This window comes from Vulpes vulpes, chromosome X (genome assembly GCF_048418805.1).
Source record: "Vulpes vulpes isolate BD-2025 chromosome X, VulVul3, whole genome shotgun sequence".
Lineage (NCBI taxonomy): Eukaryota > Metazoa > Chordata > Mammalia > Carnivora > Canidae > Vulpes > Vulpes vulpes.
Window position 1 is genome coordinate 5,399,875 of NC_132796.1, and position 24,220 is coordinate 5,424,094.

Sequence of the window (24,220 nt, forward strand, 5' to 3'; positions counted from 1 at the left end):
TGCACTTTGAGTGGTAAATAAATGTGCAATAAACTCCCGAAGGTAAGAGAACGCAGCGAGTAGGCTGTTTTTTCAAATGTCAAAACTGATAAGCTTTATAGATCAAGAGGTTCTGCGCGTATCTGTCTGCACCCCAAGTGTAGTCTGCAGAGCTCGAGGAACACCCAAGGTGCAGGCGGCAACGTGAAGCATCGGCCCTGCAACAGCCCTGCAGATGCTCCTCCGACCTCCAGAAAACCAAGCTGCCTTTCCAGCCAAGGCCGCTACGACCCTCGACCTTCGAGGGGCGCTTTTATAGAACGTGATGAACGTTCAGCCTGTGGCTGCAGAGACGCTGAGGAGCCCACAGGCCTGGAGAAACATAATTCAGAAAGTGATTCACATGCTGGCGGGCACCCCTCTCTTGCCCCTAAAAGGTCATGTCCTTTGCTTGCAGGACGAAGCTGTGATCATTTACTTCTGGTTGGTCCCTGATGAATACACAGCGTCCGTGTAAGAGGCGAGCGGCTGCTCTGATGAGACCACAGCCCAGTGGACACCTGGGAGCCTAACAAGGTGCAGGTCTGTGTCAGAGGCAAGCGGCTGCTCTGATGAGACCGCAGCCCAGCGCCGGCACCTGGGAGCCTGACAAGGTGCAGGTCCGTGTCAGAGGCGAGCGGCTGCTCTGATGAGACCGCAGCCCAGCGCCGGCACCTGGGAGCCTAACAAGGTGCAGGTCTGTGTCAGTGGTGAGCAGCTACTCTGATGAGACCGCAGCCCAGCGGACACCTGGGAGCCTGACACTGCGCAGGTGCGCGGGGCCTCATCAGCTGCGGAGCCCGAGTCTTCCGGCACAGCCGGGCCCAAGGGCGAGCGCTGTCACGGGCAGTTTGCTCCCCTCACTCATTAGCTCCCTCCATCACCTCTGTGAAGCCACCTGAGAGGCCTCGGCTAACCGGACTCCGCTGGCCCTTAGGTGTAAGTGTTGTTAACTTCTAAAAAAAAGATTTTGCTTGTTCATTTGAAAGACAAAGAGTGTGGGAGGGGGAGAGCCAAGTAGGGGCAGAGGCAGGCAGGGGACCTGACCCCCCAGGGCAAGCCGGGACCATGGCCTGAGCCCGAGGCAGACGCTCCTCCGCTGAGCCCCCGGCGCCCGCTGCCCTGACTGTATCGATCAGATGAGACATCGTGGGACGTTCGAAGATGACGGAGCAGGAGGTGCCGCTCGTGCTCAGCACCGGCCGACGGGGAGCTGCGGGCGGCTGGCGGTGCCCCGAGCGTCGTGCAGCAGGCGCCAAGGCCTGCGCCGCCTGCCTCCTGGATACGGTCCTCCCCGGCCTCGGGAGGGGCCGCGGGGCAGAAGGACGGACGCGTCTGCCTGGCGTGACAGAGCAGCGACCGGGCCGCCTCTCAAGGGATGAGGCCGCCGCCCTCGGCTTCAGGCCACGTGGCTCCACGCTCCTCCCCTACACGCGGGGCCAAGCTCCGCCACCGTCCGCCCACCGACCCCACGCGCTTCTGGGCCAAGGCCTGGGAACAAAGCCCGACGCGGGCTGCACAGCCGCGCAGCAACTCCCTCTGCGTGGGACCAGGTGCAGGACGGGCGTCCCTACGGCCCGGGACATGGGAGGGACCGGAAGGAGGAACCGTGAGCGGGAGGGACCAGGGGCGGGAGGGGCCTTGAGGAGGTGGAACCATGAGGGGGGAACCATGAGCGGGAGGACCATGAGGAGGAGAGAACGTGACTAGGTGGAACCATGGGTGGGGGGAACCATGAGCGGGAGGACCAGGGGCGGGAGGGGCCATGAGGAGGTGGAACCATGAGGGGGGAACCATGAGCAGGAGGACCAGGGGCGGGAGGGGCCTTGAGGAGGTGGAACCATGGGTTGGGGGAACCATGAGCGGGAGGACCAGGGGCGGGAGGGGCCATGAGGAGGTGGAACCATGAGGGGGGAACCATGAGCGGGAGGACCATGAGGAGGAGAGAACGTGACTAGGTGGAACCATGAGGGGGGGGAACCATGAGCGGGAGGACCAGGGGCGGGAGGGGCCATGAGGAGGTGGAACCATGAGGGGGGAACCATGAGCGGGAGGACCATGAGGAGGAGAGAACGCGACTAGGTGGAACCATGGGTTGGGGGAACCATGAGCGGGAGGACCAGGGGCGGGAGGGGCCATGAGGAGGTGGAACCATGAGGGGGGAACCATGAGCGGGAGGACCATGAGGAGGAGAGAACGTGACTAGGTGGAACCATGAGGGGGGGGAACCATGAGCGGGAGGACCAGGGGCGGGAGGGGCCATGAGGAGGTGGAACCATGAGAAGGGGGGACCATGAGCGGGAGGACCAGGGGTGGGAGGGGCCTTGAGGAGGTGGAACCATGAGTGGGGGGAACCATGAGCGGGAGGACCGGGGTGGGAGGGGCCATGAGGAGGTGGAACCATGAGAAGGGGGGACCATGAGCGGGAGGACCAGGGGTGGGAGGGGCCTTGAGGAGGTGGAACCATGAGTGGGGGGAACCATGAGCGGGAGGACCGGGGTGGGAGGGGCCATGAGGAGGTGGAACCATGAGAAGGGGGGACCATGAGCGGGAGGACCAGGGGTGGGAGGGGCCTTGAGGAGGTGGAACCATGAGTGGGGGGAACCATGAGCGGGAGGACCAGGGGCGGGAGGGGCCTTGAGGAGGTGGAACCATGAGGGGGGAACCATGAGCGGGAGGACCCTGCGGAGGAGAGAACGTGACTAGGTGGAACCATGGGTGGGGGGAACCATGAGCGGGAGGACCAGGGGCGGGAGGGGCCATGAGGAGGTGGATCCATGAGGCGGGGAACCATGAGCAGGAGGACCAGGGGCGGGAGGGGCCATGAGGTGTAACCATGAGAAGGGGGGACCATGAGCAGGAGGACCAGGGGTGGGAGGGGCCTTGAGGAGGTGGAACCATGAGTGGGGGGAACCATGAGCGGGAGGACCAGGGGTGGGAGGGGCCATGAGGAGGTGGAACCATTAGAAGGGGGGACCATGAGCGGGAGGACCAGGGGTGGGAGGGGCCTTGAGGAGGTGGAACCATGAGTGGGGGGAACCATGAGCGGGAGGACCAGGGGCGGGAGGGGCCATGAGGAGGTGGATCCATGAGGCGGGGAACCATGAGCAGGAGGACCAGGGGCGGGAGGGGCCATGAGGAGGTGGAACCATGAGAGGGGGGAACCATGAGCGGGAGGGACCATGAGGAGGAGAGAACGTGACTGGGTGTAACCATCAGTGGGGAGAACTATGAGTGGGAGGACCAGGGGCGGGAGGGGCCATGAGGAGGTGGAACCATGAGAGGGGGGAACCATGAGCGGGAGGGACCATGAGGAGGAGAGAACGTGACTGGGTGTAACCATCAGTGGGGAGAACCATGAGTGGGAGGACCAGGGGCGGGAGGGGCCATGAGGAGGTGGAACCATGAGAGGGGGGAACCATGAGCAGGAGGGACCAAGGGCAGGAGGGACCACGCGCAGGACAGACGGTAGGGTCCCAGGACAATGACAAGGAAGGACCAGGAGGGCGGGGCCAGGAGGGTGGGACCAGGGGCGGGAGGGACCATGAGGAAGAGAGAACATAAGTGGGTGGAACCGTGATTAGGGGGGACCATGAGCGGAAGGGACCAGGGGTGGGAGGGGTCATGAGGAGGTGGAACCATGAGTAGGGGGAACCATTAGCAGGAGGGGTTTTGAGAGGGCAGAATGTGACTGGGCGGAACCATAAGTGGGGGGAACTATGAGTAGGAGGGACCAGGGGTGGGAGGGAGCACCAGCGGGAGGGACCAGAAAACATGACTGGGTGGAACCATGAATAGGGGAACCATGAGTAGGAGGAACCAGGGGCGGGAGGCACCAGAGAACATGACTGGGCAGAACCATGAGTAGGACGGAACCATGAGCGGGAGGGACCAGGGGCGGGAAGCACCATGAGTGGGAGTGACCACGAGCGAGAGCGAACAGGGGCAGGAAGGACCAGGAGTGGGAGGGACCATGAGGAGGAGAGAGCATGAGTAGGCGGAACCATGATTGTGGGGGGAACTATGTGCGGGAGGGACCATGAAGAAGTGAGTACGTGAGTAGGCGGAACCATGAGTAGGGGGGAGCCAAGAGGAGAGAACATGAGTAGGCAGAACCATGAGTATGGGGAACCATGAGCGAGAGAGACCAGTGGCGGGAGGGACCAAGGGCAGGAAGGGCCATGAGGAGGAGCAAACAGGAGGCAGAACCATGGTCTGGAAGGATGAGCAGTCCCCTGAACAGTGGGAACCAGGGGCAGGAGGCACCAGAGGAGGAGAGAACATGACTGGGCGGAACCATGATTAGGGGGGGAACCATGAGGGGGAGGGACCAGGGACGGGAAGGACCATGAGCGGGAGGGGCCATGAGGGGGTGGAACCATGAGTGGGAGAGACCACGCGTGAGAGGGAAGAGGGGCGGAAGGGAACATGAAGAATGAGTACATGAGTAGGCGGAACCATGATTAAGGGGGAACCATGAGCTGGAGGGACTATGAGGGGGAGGGATCATGAGGAAGTGAGAACATGAGGTGGAACCATGAGTATGGGGAACCATGAGCGGGAGGACCAAGGGTGGGAGGGACCATGAGAGAACATGAGTAGGTGGAACCATGTGCAGAAGGGACCAAGGGCCTGAGAAACCATGAGGAAGTGAGTACATGAGTAGGCGGAACCACGAGTGGGGGAAACCAAGAGTGAGGGGAACCAAGAGCAGGAGGGACCTTGGGAGGAGAACGTGAATAGGCAGAACCATGATTAGGGGGGAAGCATGAGCGGTAGGAACTGTGCCGGGGAGGGACCATGAGGAAGTTAAAACGTGAGGTGGAATCATGAGTATGGGGAACCATGAGTGGGAGAGACCAGGGGAAGGAGGGATCATGAGAAGGAGCAAACAGGAGGCGGAATCATGGTCCGGGAAGATCATGAGCAGGAGGGATCATGAGCGGGACGGACCGTGAGTGGTCGGGACCAGGGGCAGGAGGGACCAAGGAGGGGAGAACATGAGTAGGCGGAACCATGATTAGGGGGAACCATGTGCCAGAGGAACCAAAAACGGGAGGGACCATGAGGAAGTGAGTACATGAGTAGACGGAACCATGAGTACCTGGGAACCATGAGTGGGAGGAACCACGATCCGGAGGGGCCATGAGAACATGAGTAGGCGGAACCATGATTAGGGGGAACCATGTGCCAGAGGAACCAAAAACGGGAGGGACCATGAGGAAGTGAGTACATGAGTACCCGGGAACCATGAGTGGGAGGAACCACGATCTGGAGGGGCCATGAGAACATGAGTAGGCGGAACCAGGATTAGGGGGGAACCATGGGGGGGAGGGACCATGGTCGGGGGGGGGGGGGTCGTGAGTGGGACGGCCCATGACCAGCGAGGCCAGGAGTGGGCGGGGCCAGGGGAGGGCGGGGCCTACGAGGAGGCGGGGCCAGGGGCAAGTGGGCGGGGCCAGGAGCAAGCAGCCCGTCAGGGACAAGCGGCAACAAGGGCAGGAGGAGCAGGAGCAGGACCCCCCTGCGGGGTACCAGGAGCAGCGGCTCCGTGCGCCGCCACCCCCGTGGCAGGCCGAGGTCCGCAGCGCTGCCTCCCGTTGGGTTCGGGGCTCGGGGCTGTGGGGCTCCACCCAAATGCCGGGCGTCTGCAGCCCCACAGCAGGTGGTAACGGGGCAGGGCCGTGGTTTGCGCGTCCCCGAAGGCGAGGCCAAGCAGGAGCGCGCACACGCCCCTCAGGAGGCCGCCTCACGGCGCGGGGGCTGCGAATGGCCTGAGCACGGCGGCCACTGTGGCCCACGGCACGTGCCGGTGGACGCGGGCGCCTCGGCGAAGCGCGAGGAGCCCAGCACCTGGAGGCCCGAGGGCCCCGGAGCCAGCCGCGCTGACGCTGAGGGGCGGAGCCCGCCGCACACCCCGTACTCGCGTGGGCTCCTGCCGTGCCCTGCGTCCGCCGAGGCCTCGCTGCTCCGCGCTCTCGGGCCCCACCGCCACCTTAGCTGCTGCTGCCTCCGAGGCCGGCTAATGCTTGTGGGATCGCGTCTGCATGTCCATCGTCCACACTCCACATTAGGCAGAGATCACAGCGCATCCAGTGTTGCCAAGTGTGTGCGTCCATGTGCGTGTGTGCATATGTAGGTGTCTGTATGCAGATGTGTGCGTGTGTGCATGTGCAGGTGGCTCTGTGTACGTGTATGTGTGCATGGTATGTGTACATGGATGTGCATCCTAATGCATCCTGTACACGTGTGCACGCATGTGTATCTGTGTACACGTGTGCCTGCTTACGCATCCTGTACATGTGTACATGCATATGCCTGTGTATGTGTACGTGTGCATGCATGCATATGCCTGTGTGTGTGTACGTGTGTGTGCATGCATATGCCTGTGTATGTGTACGTGTGTGCATGCATGCATATGCCTGTGTGTACGTGTGTGCATGCATGCATATGCATCCTGCACCATGCATGCATATGCATGCTTATGTGTATGTGTGCATATGCACATCTATTTGTGTATGTTGTGTATGTACATGTATGTGCATGTGTCCATGTATATGCACATATACACAAATATACGTGCAAATGGACTAGGTCGTGTATACTTGGGCTACACAGTACATATGCACACTATATAGTGCGGCGTGTTCATAGTGTAAGAGTAACACAGCAAGTATCCCCCCATATTACACGCAGTGCTGGCATAATTCGTAGCCATACATTTCAGGTTGAGGAACGGATGGACGACAGGATTGAAAAATCAGTCTAAGTTTCTAAACATACAGAAAAGTTAAAAAAAATTTTTTTTCATGAGAATTTTTCGGTAACAGTTGTATCATGCCCAGAGTTATACAGAGAAAGAGAAGACTGTTTCAAATACATTTAATCTCCAAAGAGACGGTTTCTCAAGCAGGTAGGAAGCTCTGTTTCTGGAACGTTTTTGAACGCGTCATTTCAAACAGACCTCCTCATTCCGATCCTATTTTTTGCAGGTGGTACAAGATAATTACAAGCAATGACTGCGCCTAAGTCTGCAGAGCGAGGCTCGCCTTTCCTAAATTCAGACAAGCTTCGAGCCCACTGCTCTACCCTCCGCACCGGGCCCTAATGAAAGGCAGACACCACGGGGCTCTCCTCCTAGGGAATCAACATCACACGCTCCTTTCATCTGCCCCGTTCCGGAAGCCTCGCCAGGCGCTTCTCCTCTGCGGCTCTCACCGGCCCGGCCCCTCTTGTGAACAAAGCCAGGAACAAGAAAGCGACTTATTTTCTGGCTCAGATGGGGGTGCCATGTAAATCCCTCCTTTTGCTTTGCACGGTCTGCAGCAAACATACTAGTTTAGGAAAACTGGAGACAAGGGAAATCAATATGGGAATAATTAACTCCGTGGAATATGAAGTAGCCTTTCCAGAAGTGACTGGGGCCGCTGTGGAATGCCAGTTAGAACGGGTGTGTCCCCTGCCCCATGTGCAGGAGTGCGAAGTTTTCTTGCTAAACTTTCATTATGACACCAAAGTAGTGCATATTCAACGGATAAAAAATTGAAAGGTGAAAGTGTGTGACACACAGTAGTTCCAGAGGTCATCTCACCCAGCACTGGAGGCTCACGGCCAGCAGGGTCTCCCAGGGCACGACTGCCGGGGAAAGGCTCAAGCTCACTCTCTCTGTCTCTCTGTCTCTCTCTTAGGCGAGCCCCAGCTTTACCACCCGCCGGAGGACAAGGACTCGGCACTTACTGTGGCTAACGGCGTGCGCCGGCGTGAAGTGCAGGGAGGCCTTGGCCCCCTTCAGGCGCGTCTGCCCCCAGTACGCCACGGCCTGCAGCTCCACGGTGTAGCTGGAGTCTGGCTGGAGTCTGTCCAGGATCACCGAATTCTGGGACTGCAGAGGAAGACAAAATTCACCACGCCCGTTACACGCCTGCCCTGCCTCTCCTCTTCGTCACAAAGCCACACGGACCTCATGCAGCGGCACGTCAACCCCTACTTGGCTCTGCCCTCAGTTTTCTAAAATCACACAATTCTCTTCGTCTTTAGGATCCGAAAATCCTCTTTTACCATGCATCAAAATAAATTTTATAAAATGACCACACATATTTTTTGGAACCTGTTCCTCATCCAATGACTGGATCCTCCCTGATACTATACAACTGAATAATTCCGTCCCCTCCCATTCTAGACACCATCTCGCAGAGAAGAGAGATGGGTTTGTCGTAAACTGACCGAGCTCATGTTGGCACGTACCTGGAAAAATTATGAATTGGCACTAACTGCATATTTAAAATATTTCTTTTAAATGTCCTATGAGTAAATTTCAATCAAAAGTAGTGAGGAGAATCATCCTAAGAAAATGTTTTAAGATTTTTTTTTTGGTCATCGTTATTGTTAGCGTCAAGCACTCATCCAGGTTTCTCTGTGTGACGTGCAGCATTAAGTGAAGCAAGTCAAAATGACCTCTTTGCCTAATGGCTGGAGGCCAGACAGGAATTCTGCTACAGGCTGAGAGATCCAGTGACACATCAGAGCAAGCCAGGTGTCTGATGGTGGCCTCAAGACAGGAGCACATGTCTGATAACCCTGAGTCAGGTGCTTTTTCTAGGGTTACGGGAAACCAGCTTAGGAAACTCCCCTGCAGAAACTTGTAATGAAGAAAAATAAAGTTGGGTGTCTTCGATTTCAGACATTTGTCAAACTGTTACGCACGTGATGGCTGTAAGGCTTACCCAGAAACTACGGGGTGGTACTGACAGTGACACGGGACAGGGAGTGTCCCACTGGCACTGCAACACCTAAGGAACTCCTGTGTTTCAATTCCACCGTCACCTGTTACCAACATTCTGATCACACTCTCGGGCCTTGTGAGATCTCTTTTCGGTGCGAGAACATGCTTTCCGTGGGCATTCCAGAACCGCGACCATAAGGCTCACTGTAAATTCTGGATGGCGCCGCTATGGGATTCGGGCTTTTGAGGGATGAACGATCAGAATGTGGCCATCTCCAGCTGTTTGGCTCTGGAAGGCTGACGGCACAACCGCAAGTCAGAGAGAGGCAGACTCTAGGCCACGGTTGGGTCTTCGAGGGGAGGCAGGGGCAGTGCTCTGCACCGGGTGCCGCCGGAGGAAAACCCTCTTGGGATCTCCCGGTGGACGTTTTACATCCTTTAACCTGTAGTGTCTTTGCATAAACTACCAATCCTCGCTGTCTTTTACTTAGGGTTTCCTGTTGGATTGTTTATCACTCTCCCCAAACTGCTGTCTCCCAACTAAAAGAAAACTTACTTTTGAAAAAGCATCCCCTTGAAGATCCCCTCTCTCCTATTTACCAAGGATATTAGTAAATCTCTTAGTAAATGGGGACTCACTGATCCCTAAAAAGAAAATTTTATAATTTCTCATGTTCTCTTGGATTTCTCCAGTTTTTTTTAAAGATTTTATGTATTTTTTCATGAGAGACAGAGAGAGAGGGGAGAGGCAGAGACACAGGCAGAGGGAGAAACAGGCTCCATGCAGGGAGCCTGACGTGGGACTCAATCCGGGGTCTCCAGGATCACGCCCCGAGCTGTAGGCGGCGCTAAACTGCTGAGCCACCCGGGCTGCCCGATTTCTCCAGTTTCTAATCCTAAACTCAACTGGTGAGATTTTAACATTGAGAATTTAGTGATCCACATGACCTATAGCTTGCCTATGGTGGATCCAAAAATTTAAATAGTGACCTACAATTTTGGCTACCCTGTCCTATTAATGGTGTCAATTAACTTTGCAGTTCATGTTTTATTTACCTAATTGACACCAGAAATACATTGCAGTTTCCTAGTAACCCATGATGCTGTTTGCTGATTGATGGTGTGTGTGTGTGCATGTATGCATGCGTGTGTGTGTGTGTGTGTGTGTGTGGTATGCAGGCACTATTACCATTTTGCTTCCTACCCCCTATGGGTCCCACAACTTAAGCTCCTTTAAATCTTCCTATGTGCCAACCACGCATTGCCAATTATCACTTATGGTGAAGTCCTTAAAAATAAAAGATGGAAATGTCAGAAAGTTTCTTAAAAATAAAACCAAAATAGGCATCAGCTAAATATCAAGGTTACAGACTTTTGGAGACATGTTTTAGAATTCGAAATGGCACAGAAATTAGAATCTTCACTGCCAAAAAGAAAAAAAAAAAAAGGCTTACCATCCTTTTTGTAAGACATCTTCAAATATTTATTTTTTTATGGAATTCAGCTTTATAAATTAGGGGGAAGTTGTTTATGTAAGTTTTCTAACAACAATAAAAGAAACCGGGTAACTTCTTTTTGTGCACTAAGAAATTCATACAATGCCAAATGTTCACGATCATAGCAATCTCATTTCAGAAAATGGTTCAGTGAAGACTTTATTTCTTGGCATCTGGAAAATAAACCATTCCAAGTTCTTTTAATCAATGAGAGCAATATATTGTCAAACATGCATTTTCTAAGCTGATTAGCTTACAGAAGGAAATCCCCTGCGACAGAAAAGCCATGAACATTGCTCACTGATTTACAAGGATCTCAACCAAAACCAAAGAAGAAGATCTAGATGCTAGGGACATTTTGAATTACGTGATTTTCTATGACTGGGCATCAAGACAAAAATGATTTCTGTTCCGCTCCTTTCTGGCATCGTGCCTGCCATTTGGAGATGAGTAGGTCAACGGGCTACCTGCAGCTATTTTCACCTAAAATGTCAAAGGCAAAACTTCTGGAATGGCCCTCCACTCTCTGCACTTCCTCAGCGCAAGCGAGAGCGATGGGAAGTTTTCCTTCACCCATTCCTTCTCTTAGCTCACCAGAGGCCACCCCTGGGATATGCGGCCTTGAGTTCAAATACACTTTGCAAGAAGACTCCACTCTTGCTTCTTGTACCCACTTACCCCATCCGTAGTCTTTCTCCGCTTCTTTTTTGTTGGGACGAGGGATCTGCTGTTGACCGTCCAGCTCCAAAACACCTTGTAGTGATGCACGGGGATGTCTGGTTCCTCAGGGAAATCCCAAACAATAGCCACGGTCACAGTATTGTCACTGTTTACGGTGGAATTTGCAAGTCGGAGGTTGGCCGGAGCTGGGGGTGCGGATGGATCTGAAATCCAGGAGAAAGACACACCATATACTCAAGTACCAAGGTGACAACAAAAGCCATGTCCTTGGATGTCTAGTAACTACACTGTCAACACATGAGCACTGCCCTTTACATGTAGAGAAGCTGAAAATAAATACAGTCCCTTCTGTAAGCCTCAAATGAAAATACAGGGCACAAAACAGGAAGATAGATTCGTTTGGGCCACATTTGTAATCCAGAAGGTTCTATATACCACTATAACCCAGCTAAATTTTCACTGTACCACAATTGATAAATTTTTATGAAATATGGTAAAATTGGGAGCACCTGTGTCAGTTAAGTGTTTGACTCTCGGTTTTGGCTCAGGGCGTGATCCCACAATCATGAGATCCAGCCCGAGTTGGCCTCTGCACTCAGCACGAAGTCTGCTTGAGATTCTTTCTCCCTCTCCTTCTGCCCCTCCCCGCTCACATATGCTCTCTCTCAAATAAATAAAATCTTTTTTAAAGAAACAAACAAACATGGTAGGATTCCATTTAGGCTGGTTGGCATTAAAAAGGTCAGCAGAGTAGACCTGGCTTTGAAAACTCTGGGCAGAAAAAGAAAGAAGTCCAGCTCACCCGAGTAATTGTTTTCATCTTACTGGTCGTGTAGCTTTTGATCCTTGCTTCAGGAAGAGTGAAAAACGGAGATCAGCAAAAATAAAGCATTTTTTTTTTTCTTACTCTACATTGCAAATTGGATGGCATACGGAGGACATCCATTTTTGTAATTTCACCATTTCTGGCTTGTCACATAAACCAAAACCTTCTCAGCTGTCAAGAGACAGACTAGGCTCTGGAATTATTACTCTACAAATCTCCATTTATATATATATATATATGAAGATGACTAAACATGCACGAGCTAGACGGCCTTTCCTTCATTCTCTGCCATAAAGTGAGCAAGTGTAGATGCCGCTCACCACAAATTATTTACAGATGGTTTCGTTTTGAAGACGCTTTCCCAGAAAAATGCTGTCAATAATTCGAATATTTATAATACCATCTGCATCAGAAGTGGAAAGAGGTTATAGCTAACTTGATAGAAATGAAGCAGACCAAGGGAAAAATACCCATGTTTTTACTGTCGGGATTGTTCGTGGTTTGGGGATGATGAAAACATGAATCACTTTTAAAAATCTCTTGCTTTTCTTGGATATGTAAGGAAGGAGTGCAGGTCTGGTTGATTGCTCAATTTTTAAAAATGAGAACATTTCGTAGTCACTTTTTCAGGTGAGTGGCTAACCCAAAGCACAGTTCGTGATACTGTTGATCAGGTGGTCCTGAGACAGTCAACTTCAGGAAACTTCTGGGAGCACCCGAGACATACACTGGGATACGCTGACTCAGTGAGTCCCCGTGGGGCCCCTAGATGTATAAATTTTATATATTTGCATAAATATGTATTTATAGGTTTTATGTAAAATATTTTCTATGTAAAACACATGTAATTCTGAAGCAGATGATCTAGCTGCAGGCCAGAACTTGAAAAGCACTGCACCTGGTGGCAACAAAGCAAGAGGTGTGACCACCCCTGGGTTCTGGATAAGCTGGAAAATGCTGGTTTGCCTCACCCTGGGCCTGGGAAGCCCCACTCTGATCATGCACGTGGACGCAGGGACACCGCTGGGCCCGCCTGCCCTCTGAGTCACGGCCTCCACCTGACACGACTCTGCTCCCAGTGCGGCTCCTTCTCGGCCTCCCCCTCTGGCTCACCCCACGCCGCCGTCTCTGTGCAGGACGCCACCCAGCCCCTGCACTCAGGGGCTCTTCTCCCCCGTGTCCTCGCACTTTCTGGGGCTCTGGTCCGTCACAGCTTTACCCAAGGGCTTCGTTCCGCTGACTCTCAGATGCATGTGTTCAAGGGAGCCTGGACGGTCAGCTCGCTGGAGGCCTCCGAGCCACCTCAGACATGATGCATCTCAGTCCTCGTTGTCAGCAGCTCAGGAGCCAACGGTTCAGTAAACGCAAACTCCTTCCTTCCACTTAGCCAGACGGAAGCCCGAAGTCACACGCGTCCCTCGTAGCCCTTCAGCAACACCTGTTGGCGCGGACTTCAGCGCATCCACGGTCAACCGCGTTTTACCCCACCAGCACCCTGCACCGAGGCACTGCCACCTTTCCCCCAGTATGGCAAAGGCCTCCCCTCAACCCTCCCCAGTGCTGAGGCCTCCGGGAGCCTCTCCCCAGTACGGCACGGGGGACTCCGTAGTGCCCACACCGGGTCCCGTCGCTCCCGCTTGAAGCTTCCCGGCTCAGAGTCCAAGCATTAGCAGTCCCCAGACGTCCTGCAGATCGGGGCCTCGCGTTCCCTCCCAAATGCTTTCCCAGGCCCACCAGACCTTCTGCTCAAGTCCCATCATTCCCGTACTAGGCCGTGGAGAGGACAACCACCAGGCTGAGACTTTCCCATGGTCTGCCTACGCGCTTGCCCCCGCAGCTCCCCACGGCGGGCGCCTCACCTGGTGTGGGTCTACCAGATGCCACCCCATTCAAAATAGCTACCAGCTCTTTCCTCCTGCCCGAGAAAGTTTTCACCATGATTTCTCCTGCTTCCTTGTTCTCCACAGCCCTTATGACCAGTTAACTCACTTACTATGTACTTTATTTGCTATCTGGCTCTACCCTCAATAATGAAAGCTCCATGAGAGGAGGAAGATTTTTTTGTTTTGTTTTGTTCACTTCTGTATTCCCAGCATTGAGAAGAGTGCCCAGCACATGGCAGGCACTCAGGAAACAGATGCTAAAGGAGTAGGTGAATGGATGACAGTTTTCCTAAATGTTGACTTTAATCTGATATTTCAGTTCCAGTTTTTGACCCCATCAACTGAAATGGGTGAATCGTGACAAGACCATAAAGGGAACTGCAAAACCAAAGGGGGGCTCTTTCTGGCTTGAAATAAGAGACTCAAAGCAACCCTCCTTCCTCTATTGTATGACTCCATCTGTAACCTAGAAAAAGGAGCTACAGAGTTTTTGGAGAGGGAAACTAGTTTGCAGGCTAATCATCACTTCAAGACAAGGAAATAATTTCAATATGTAAAGACGATCACAGCTGTACATGTTTTCAGTGATGCACCTGAAAGTCTGTGTACAGAAAATAAAGTTACGTGAATTCTCAAGTTATTCTAGGTGCACGGGGAAGAGCTCAAAATCATCTCCTCTTCTCAAGAAATCCAAGTGTAATAATATTAAATGTTTCACCAGTGTCTTCATCTACTCCATTCAGTACATTCTTACTCACTGCCCCAGAAAACTTGATCATAACTTGGATGTGATCAAAATCCAGAATAACGTCATCTCCTTTATGAAACATTATGAAACACACAACAACATAATTTCTGAGAACAACGTATGAGGAAATAATGCTTTCAAATATGTGAATTAGCAACTTTTGCTTTACATTATCTGACATTACCTTTACATTATTCTCAACAATTCACGCTATCAAGATGGTGTACTTCCATTACCAGGATGAGATGCCCCCCAAATAATCACTGTTCAGTTATGAAGCAAAAGGCAATTGCAGAGACTTTCTGGTTGCTGCCCTGATTCTCCTCTGTCAACCAAATATTCATTTCTCCATTTATTTGCTGTAGACGTCAGGTGAGAGGCAGCCTATCCCATCTGTCTAATCTGAAGGATTTCATTTTCAATCCTAAAATTCCCATAGTCAAGCCATTCCCTGCTTTGTGTGATGGCTTGTTCCATTGCAAAGGAAAATATATTCCCTTTGCTGAATCACACAGAATCTTTTCTTTTCGTTTGCATGATGTCTTAATTGCATTCAAATTTTGAAATGTCTACTTGGAAGTCTGCATGTGAAAAAAAATATATATATATAAAGACTCTACATTTTAATAAAGCCCTAACGCATTCTATCATGTATTTACTTGGCACTTAAAAAAAAAACTCGTAAATGCTTTGGGTTAGAGGTAAAGCAACTTGTCCAAGGTCATTGAAGTAATGGGGGGCAGTAGAGTCGGGAGAATGGAAAGGAGGGCAGAAAGAGGGCATCGTCAAGGCTCCAAAATACACGCCCACACATGCCTATGTCTCTACCTATGTCTTTTTTTTTAAAGATTTTATTTATTTATTCATGAGAGACACAAAGAGAGAGGCAGAGACACAGGCACAGGGAGAAGCAGATTCCATACAGGAAGCCCGATGTGAGACTCGATCCTGGGACTCCGGGATCACGCCCTGAGCCGAAGGCAGATGCTCAACCGCTGAGCCACCCAGGCGGCCCTCATCTCTACCTATGTTACACATCCATCGCTACTATGGGCCAGTGTACCTACAAAAAGAAAACACGGAAAGCTCTTGCGTGGGGAACGTGTTCATCTTTTAATAACCTAGTGCAGGAACTGACAAGCTTTTTGAGTCAGGGGCAGAGTGAACACTTCAGGATTTGCAGACCATGCGAGCTCTGTGGCAACTACCTAACTCTGCACCTGTAGCTCAAAAGCCACCATGGAAAATATGCCAACAAATGAGCTGTGTGCCAATAAAACTTTATCTGTAAAAGCAGGCAGCAAGCCAAATTTCGACCGGGGGCCATACACTGCCAACCCCTGAGTCAGTCTTTCAAAAGCAGCACTACCATTAGCTTTTGAAACATGACATGAGCACGATCTCTAATGTTATCAAGGTTATACTTGTGGAGTAAATGTTGGACTTTTGTTGCCATTTTACAGATGAGGAGATTGAGCGGGAGATTTACATTCTAGAGCAAAGTGTGAAAGGTCAGAGTCTTATCACAAGACCAATGCTCTCCAAGCCCTCCCTCTGAGCTTAAATCAGAGGATTTCTCCTCCATCTCGATTCCCTTTCTGCTGCTTTCTACTCCCTCTGTGTTCTCCCCAATTATCTGCAGAAACCCATCTCCGAAGGCAGAAGGAAGCACTCTTCCAAAGCTAACCGGCAGAGGAAGGCTGTGGTAGCTTTTTCTACTTACATACACTTTCCAGTTCAAGCTGTATTAATCCTTTAGCATGAATTTATCTAATGTTAGTGTTGGACAAAAATAGTTCCTTTTATTCACGATCACATGTGATGCTTCCAGCCACGGAAGGTGGAACATTTGGGTTTCACATAGAGATTTAAGGTTTCATTCTTTCTTTAACCTTTGGTGTGTAATGCCACAAGTGAATGGTAGTGTGCTTATCAGCAAAAAAGGGATGATAAATAATCATATGCACATACACATATATACTCAGACTTGCGCATATAGAGGAACATATGTTCTAAGAAAATAGATGTTACTTTTATTACTTATTTGATTTCCCCAAATGGTATCCAGAGATCAAACCTCCCACTGACACACACTACAGAAATATCTCTTAAGCTAAGTAATAGTGATCAAGTGGAGTTACATTTTTAAAGCAATGGTAAAAGCACTCATGTATTTTGCAATCGAAAACCAAATCGAAAGGTTGGTTCTAATATTTGGCTTTTCTTTTCCTTTCCAGACTCAGCAGTCAGGATAATTTTCCTTTCCTCTCTTTTTTTTTTTTTTTTTTAAAAGAAGAGAGGAAAAGAAATCACCCTGCAGTATCTAGAGACAGAACTCATGAGCCTCTGAAAAGCTGCAGAAGCCACACGGCAGGCACGTTTCCAACTCTTAAATAGTTTCAAGACACATGCACTGAGGAGTCGTGCCCAGTGGAAATGGCACACACGGAGCAGCTGCGGGGCCGCATAGAGTCATGGGGCCCCGCGGAGCAGCAGGGAACTTTATTACTCCCGGTGGTGTCTGTTCTCCTTTTACTAACACTCTGTAAGGTGTGCCTGGAATAACATCCGGGGTGATACTTAGGCGCTCAGAAAGCAATGCTGTCTGCTGATTTTTCTTTCTTTCTTTTTTTTTTAAAGATTTTATTTATTCATGAGAGACAGAGAGACAGAGAGAGAGAGGCAGAGACACAGGCAGAGGGAGAAGCAGGCTCCATGCAGGGAGCCCGACATGAGACTAGATCCCGGGGCCCCAGGATCACACCCTGGGCCAAAGGCAGTGCTAAACCGCTGAGGCACCTAGGGATCCCCTGATTTTTAAAAAAGTATTTATTTATTTATTTATTTAGTCATGAGAGACAGAGAGAGAGAGAGAGAGAGAGAGAGAGAGAGGCAGAGACACAGGCAGAGGGGGAAGCAGGCTCCATGCAGGGAGCCCGACATGGGACTCGATCCCAGGTCTCCAGGATCACACTCTGGGCTAAAGGCAGCGCTAAACCGCCGACCCACCTGGGCTGCCCTGATTTTTCTTTTAAATGCATCCTGTACACATGGGAAAATAGAGCAGAAGGATGCAGGAAAAGACGTGAATGTGGAGGGAAATGAATGTCATAACTAAAAGATAATGCATTAGCTGAATGACAACAGAAGGTGTATTTTAACATTTTTCCTTCTAAGTTCCCTTTAGTGTTTGCTATTCCAGAACCTTAAACTGATATTGACTAACTGCAAACATCCAAATAAATGTCTGCTTGCTCTTGGCAACACGCAAAAAAAAAAAAAAAAAAAATCAAAATAAAATCAGGTTTTGCTTTTGTACCATCTACAAAATTAGAAGTCTTCCTTCTGTCACTATCCATGTTGAGGCGCAGAAGTCATGCCGAGGGGCAGAAGCACTCTTTCCCAAGTTCAGCAAGCTAGTAAAAGAGCATTTTGGCAGAGATACTAGGCCTTAGCCATACATACTTCCAACACTGGGCACGTGAAGCACACAAATTTTTTTGCCCCTTCGATTCATACCAACATGCTCAAGGCAAGGTGAAACACCAATTTGCTGCAAAAGATAAGCAAACATAGCAGGGAACCACCAGGAGGGACAGTCTGTAAGTACGACTGTCCCTCCTGGTGGTTTACTCACAAGTCTGGGGACTCTGTCAGTTAGAAATTGGTGGCTTTCTTATGTAATGTGACACTTGCCGGGTGCTGGCATAGGGTGGCATCAGGGGAGAGGCCAAGTGAGGCTGAAAGGCATGCCTGTCTCCGGCTGCCACCAGCGTCGGGCACAGGAAGGAGACCGGGAACCTGCTAACGCGGGCATTCCTTCCATGGAACTGTTAATATACTGATTTTAAACCCCAACTGAAAATGTACGAGATGCCCCCGTAATAGGAATCCTATGGGTCTGGAGCAAAAGCCCGGTAGACCCCCCAGTTCCTGCAACTGTACAGTCTCAGGACACACAGTTCAACTTCTAAGTGCCAGCCTGTCGCCTGAGCCTTCACCTGGGCCCTCAGGAGGCTGTGCCCACGTGCAGGACAGATGCGCCAGGAAACAGCCGGAGCCCCCGTGACAGTGTCCTCACGGGAAGGAGTTCTGGTTGCCCCGGTGACAACCAACATGAGAATGCACCTTTTCCTCCTCCTACCCACCCGGTTTCCTGGATTTCCTCCGAAGCTAGCAACCCCCACTCAAAGCTTTCACTTGCCTGGGCCTCTGGGGAAGCCCCATCGCTGTAGGAAATGTCTGTGTGTCCAGGTCACCTGCTAACAGGGCATGTTCCCACATCCTTGTGCACACACGGCACAGGCCTAGCAACACCTCAGGGTTCTACACACCACACCTCCTATGGTTTGTTCTCCGTGCAACAGGATAGAAGAGTTGGGGTAGACCCTACAATCTGGCAGCTTGGGAGCTAGAAAGATGCTTCATCCTAGCAGCGACCTAGGAAGCTAATTCTCCGTGGAGAAGCACTACCAGTTCTACTCCAAATAACGAGACAAAACAAAACATAGAAAACAAAAAACAAAAAAACAAAAAAGAAAAAAACAAAACAAAAACAAAAAAACAAAGATATTAGGATACTGAATTATTTGTAGTTTTAATTTTTAGTGTTGAAGCCAATTATCCATCTTAATACTGGGGGGAAGGTAGTAGAAAATTTAAATAAGTAAATACAGAAATTATCCCAACTGCTATTTGCGGCTTCCTGCTGCCAGGAGGAATTACTGATTGATTCTGTCCATTTTATAATCATGCATCTCTTCCAGGGGAGATAGTGAGGGGCTAACAACAAGACTGGTATTCACCGGGAGGAGGAAAACATGAACCTGAGTTACCAATCTACGCATAACTCAGAATTTTCTGTAAAAATCATCATTCTGAGGGGTTAGGATTTAGTTATGGGAAAAGACAGGAGTTAAAAGGAAATTAACTTAGTCAATAGCCAATCCATTCTGGCAAACCACAGTAATTCTGTATTTAAACATAACCGTTAAGAAGAAAATGACAAGAATTTTGGGCTTTTCCACAAAAATCAGGATTATGGCCAATGAATACCAGGAAGAAAGCATAAACGAAAGCCATTTTATCAAGTTCTTTTTTTCTTTCTCTATTTAATTTTCCTTTTATTTTCAGAAGTGTTTATTGTAGATGGAGAAAAATCCCTTCCCCTTTCCCTTGACCCAGACTTAAATTACTGAGGCTGGCCCTCCACCCAACTCAAATACACTAGAAATTACTTACCCTTTGCACAGACTATTATTTTAGAGGCAATCATTCTTTCTCAAAGCCATTTTAAACCACTAGAGGACTTACAACGGTACAGTTTCAGTTCTGGAGCACACCAGGAATAAATGGGCTTTTATTAAATGAAAATGCAACGTTTTTGGAACCGTAGCAGCCTCTGGTAAAATGTCCTATTTCCTGCTTTGACAAATACGCCCTCTATCCATACTTCCGTTCATCTCATCATGAGGAACATTCTAGACTGCGGCTCTCACGCTTTCGAGACCGCAAGTGCTTCTGCAGAATTCGGAACAGGTTCTACTGCGGGTTCACTGAAGATGCACCTCGGAATCACGGGACCAGCACAATTCAGCTCAGTGGCTGCAGACGGCCTCCAGGGCCTGTCCAAAGGATGCTCGGCCCTTGGTACGATGGCGCCACATCTTTCCCGCTTACTCAATCTCATCAATGGAGAAAGGGGTCTTAACGGGGGGAAAATCGTTTAAACGACTTTAGGGGAACTTAAATTGTATGTCGTAAAACTCACATTAAACGAACAATGCGATGACTTTTAGGATTTTCTGAGATGGGCACCCCATGTCACCCACTTTTACAATGGTTCCATCACCCCCAGTAAGATTCTTCGTGCGTTCCTGGGAGGATGTTGAGGCAGGAACCAAGCTGTTTTTGTGTCTTCAGCTTCAAAAGCTTATCCACTCGTGCTTCTCAACAGCGACCTTACCAGCACGTCCTTCAGCTGTTGCTGAAGGAAGAAGGCTGTTTGCAGAACGGGGCCTGAAACAGCAATCCCAGTGACCGGGAAGCGACTACCCCTCTGGAACTCTGCGTATCCCGAAATCACTCTGTATCCTATGCATTTCCTGCGAGGCACGGGCACCTTCTCAGGTGCCATCAGCTGTGTCCCCCGGGGGCTCCCTCCTGGCTGCGTCCAAGTGACCATCATCTTCTACCAGGAAGGTTACAGTGACCCCCCCCCCCCAGCTCTATGACCCCGGCATCCCTGATTCTCTGTCCTCCTCTCTCTCATCTCCTCTTTGCACAACAGTTGGGGAGGCCCCACTAAAATCTCAGTCACATCATGTTCTTTGCTCTGCATCCCCCAGCTGCTCCCATACCTAACAGAGCGTAAAATCCATGCTCTTTACAATGGCTATGAAAACCCAACAAACCTACTTCCTTTCTGCTTCTCAGGCTTCATCTCCAGGTCCCCTGCCCTGTTTTGCTGCTCAACCAACCCTCAGGCTCTTCTGCTGCTCCATGAACACTGCAAGTTCACTCCTGCCACAGGACCTTTGCACCAATTATTTCCAGTAACTGCAATGCTCTTCTTTCAAATTGGTACAAGGCTGATTCACCTCCTTTGTACAGACACCTCTCTCTCTGCAAAACCTCTGTCCACTCTCCCTAAAACTAAAACCAAAATACCCCAAACATCAGCTGTCATTACCTACCCTACAAGAGTATTTTACTTATTAACCTTGTTTACTGTTTCCTCAAAACCCCAATTGGCAGAAGAGTGTGTGTGAGTATGTGTGCTCCACCAAAGCACACATTTTTCACCTTTCCTTCATTTATTATCCCCTGTGCCTAGACCAGAGCCTGACACATATAGGAGCTCAACAAATGTTTCTTTAATACAAAAGAGAATGAAACTTGAGTGATGAGAAGGTGAAGATTCAAAACTAACTTTGTTTCTACCTTGAAGTTTCCCCAGTAAGGCATGGAGGCTCTTGGAGGGTTCTAAAAGTGGACGATGGTGATGCACACCTCCATAAATAGTACAAATGACTGGACTATACTCTTCGGAGGAATGAATTTAACGGTATGATAATTATATTTCAGTAAGGTTGTTATAAACCATTATCCCATTAAGGCACATTTCTCTGTTTGAGGAGATCTGAGTAGGTGAGGGAAGATGTGGTGCCATCTTGGAAATGGGCAAGTGTCCTTTAGACAAATCCTAGAGGAATTGTGTTCAACCATTTAGTGGATCTGTTACATTTCCATAATTCTGTGATGCATTTTCACTGGGAAAAGAGTAGACTCTACTATGAATTCTGGGCAGACATTTCTGGCTTGCCAGAACTGCAAGGACAGTGTCTGGAACGCTCAGTGTTGGGTGTGTCTGGAAAATCAGAGACGAGAACAACAGTGTAATGGTGAATGCCATGCCTCCCCAGCATGGTGCGTTCTCATTCAGCGAAAGCCTATTTAAATCTGAGGGGTGCAGCTGGAATTGCAGACTGTTGAGGTGCTCAGATATCCAGGGGGCATCCTGGGACAGCATGGCCTGGCTACATGCTCAGAAAGGATGCCTCTGAGGTGCTGTCACTGGGGGCTGCCAGCAGAGCTCTGCCCAGATCCCACCCAACCACTGAAGGTACTTCCACATCTGTCTCCAAAGGCTGGAAGCTGCTACCGGCTGCTCTCTATCCGCAGCCCTGACCTGAAAGCACCAGCCCAGGCAACCTGCAGGCAACCGCACAGATGGTAACGTATTTTGACCTCGACGTGCCTGGATCGCATTTGAACCATGAAACCCAAGGTGAAGAGTTCTCAAGCCTCTTATTGATCCTTGCCTCTGAACCCACTGTTAATTATTTCCTTTGCCTCTCTAAATCATCAGACCAATTGGAGACACAGCCTCGAGACGAGGTTTGATGTCTATGATTGCAGTTTTAAACTTCCTTAGTGGATTTGCCTCAAAGGAGGGAAAAATGCAGCTTCCCTTTCTTTCTTAAAAGGTCTTTTAAAATAAAGTTAACAGTGTACAGCATACGGTGTAACAGAATCCAAATACTAACTTATTTTGGTTGCAAGCTTTCCACTTCTAAGACCAACGATGACATAGACAAAGCGGCGGCAATATTACATCGAGAGAAATGCACAGACTGGCTGTGACGTAGACATTTCCCCAATCACACAACAGAAATCACAAGTTATAGCAGCCACTCCAAACGTTCCCATAGTTGGTTAGGAAGTGAATCAGCTCACTAGCCGCGATCTGTGAAACGGGATCTTGTGGCAGATGTACAGTGAGCGGTGAAGGTGTACAGCCAAGGAGGCACAGCCGGAGAAACACACACGGAGGCATTACTGGCATCTAACCCAGGTCCATCCTGCCACTACCACACACTAAACTTACCTGAGATGTCACATCATTAGTATTGTTGGATCCCAGAGACTTTCCTAATAGCAAATGAAATAAGAACAGAACGAGAGACACCTGGGTGGTTCCATGGTTGAGCGTCTGCCTTCGGCCCAGGGCGTGATCCTGGAGTCCAGGGATTGAGTCCTGCATTGGGCTCCCTGCATGGAGCCTGCTTCTCCTCCCTCTGCCTGTGTCTCTGCCTCTGTGTGTGTGTCTCTCTCTCATGAATAAATAAATAAAATCTTTAAAAAAATGAACAAAATAATGGCAATGACATATGTGACTCACGGTTTCAATTGTGGATGTTTTCAAGCATAAAAGATTAATACACACTGTATGCAAACACCGTTTCAAGAAAAGCTGCACCATCTGAAGTAGCTCAAACTAAACCCTTCTCTCCAAAACTTAATTGAATGGTGACTACACCACAGTATCTTGAGGCAAAGATTGATGGGAAACCACCACTTCAAAGCGGAGGAAACTCCATTATATCATCTCGGGTGATGTTTTGAAGGTAAAAGGCCCAAGGATGTTCTTAATCGTACATCCTCACACATCTGGCCCCGTTCACAAAGAACAGCAAAGCCACCTGCTGACCAACCATAAATATGAACATGGGGACACCACGGCTCCGCATCCCAGGCGCGCCTGGGAGGAAGGAGAGCGTGGGGTCAGGAGAGCAGGACTGACCTTTGGAGGAGCGGAAGTGTTTGCTGGGGGCCGTGAAGCCTCGGGTGCCATGCACGTTGACGGCTGCCACTCGGAACTGATACCACCTGCTGGGTCGTATGTCGGTCAGCTGGACCCGCTCATCTGTGGTCTGAGGAGAAATGTCACAGGGCAGAGAGACGGGTCGGTCGGGTCCGCCTTCAGAGCACACCACGTCGGCAGCCGGCCCAACGCCGCCCTGGCCTCCCTGTGCCCTTGTGCAGGAGTGTGGCCATCGAGCGCGGTTGGCAGAAAAGCTGTCAGGACTCGAGGAATTTCTAGGACATTTTAAGTGCTTCATTCCACTCCTAGGGATTTCACCCCAAACAGTTAAAGATCTCTGGAGCCAACGCAATGAACGTGCCTGGGCTACTTAAGTCTGGTGATTTAATGTAGCATTAAAGCCACGAGAGGTTTCATCCCTCAATTACACATCTGAGCATTCGAATATACGCATGAGCTAATCATGACATTATAGGCAAGAAAATGAAATCATCTTTCGATTATAGAAAGAAAATGCCTCTCTAGCGTGCTTGCCAAATACAGTCTTGGAAGTCGCTATGAGGACCCATGCGCTTTAACGAGTACTAACAACTTCTAGAATTACACTGAACCCAAGCCTCTCTTCCTTATTTGTGTAAATCGGGTTAAGGCCTGCAAGGTCCCGGTCGTGTTCGTCCAAGGGGAGGTGTGTTGACATATCTCTGTCCCAGAAAATGTCCAAAGGGAAAAACACTGGACAC

At 50.2% G+C, this 24,220-nt stretch overlaps 2 protein-coding genes across 2 annotated transcripts in view; one reads left to right on the forward strand and one right to left on the reverse strand.

Annotated features, from left to right (window-relative positions):
• Nucleotides 1-24,220, reverse strand: part of ANOS1 (anosmin 1) — a 182,562-nt gene that overhangs the window by 24,432 nt on the left and 133,910 nt on the right. The window contains exons 6-8 of the mRNA XM_026015316.2: nucleotides 23,460-23,589; nucleotides 10,915-11,120; nucleotides 7,756-7,900 (exon numbers count right to left, since the gene is read on the reverse strand). Of these exons, the coding sequence (XP_025871101.2) occupies nucleotides 7,756-7,900; nucleotides 10,915-11,120; nucleotides 23,460-23,589 (481 nt within the window). The remainder of the gene's footprint in view (nucleotides 1-7,755; nucleotides 7,901-10,914; nucleotides 11,121-23,459; nucleotides 23,590-24,220) is intronic.
• Nucleotides 4,024-10,312, forward strand: LOC140596188 (uncharacterized). The gene is made up of 3 exons (XM_072743850.1): nucleotides 4,024-4,069; nucleotides 5,403-7,310; nucleotides 7,707-10,312. The coding sequence occupies exons 1-2, from the start codon at nucleotides 4,024-4,026 to the stop codon at nucleotides 6,155-6,157; spliced, it is 801 nt and encodes a 266-aa protein (XP_072599951.1). The 3' UTR covers nucleotides 6,158-7,310; nucleotides 7,707-10,312.

Bases quoted from the DNA above. Each gene is read 5' to 3' on its own strand.
- LOC140596188 (XM_072743850.1), top strand. From the start codon at position 4,024: ATGATTGTGGGGGGAACTATGTGCGGGAGGGACCATGAAGAAGTGA. The intron at 4,070-5,402 runs GTACGTGAGTAG...GCCCATGACCAG, and splicing joins GAGGGACCATGAAGAAGTGA to CGAGGCCAGGAGTGGGCGGG.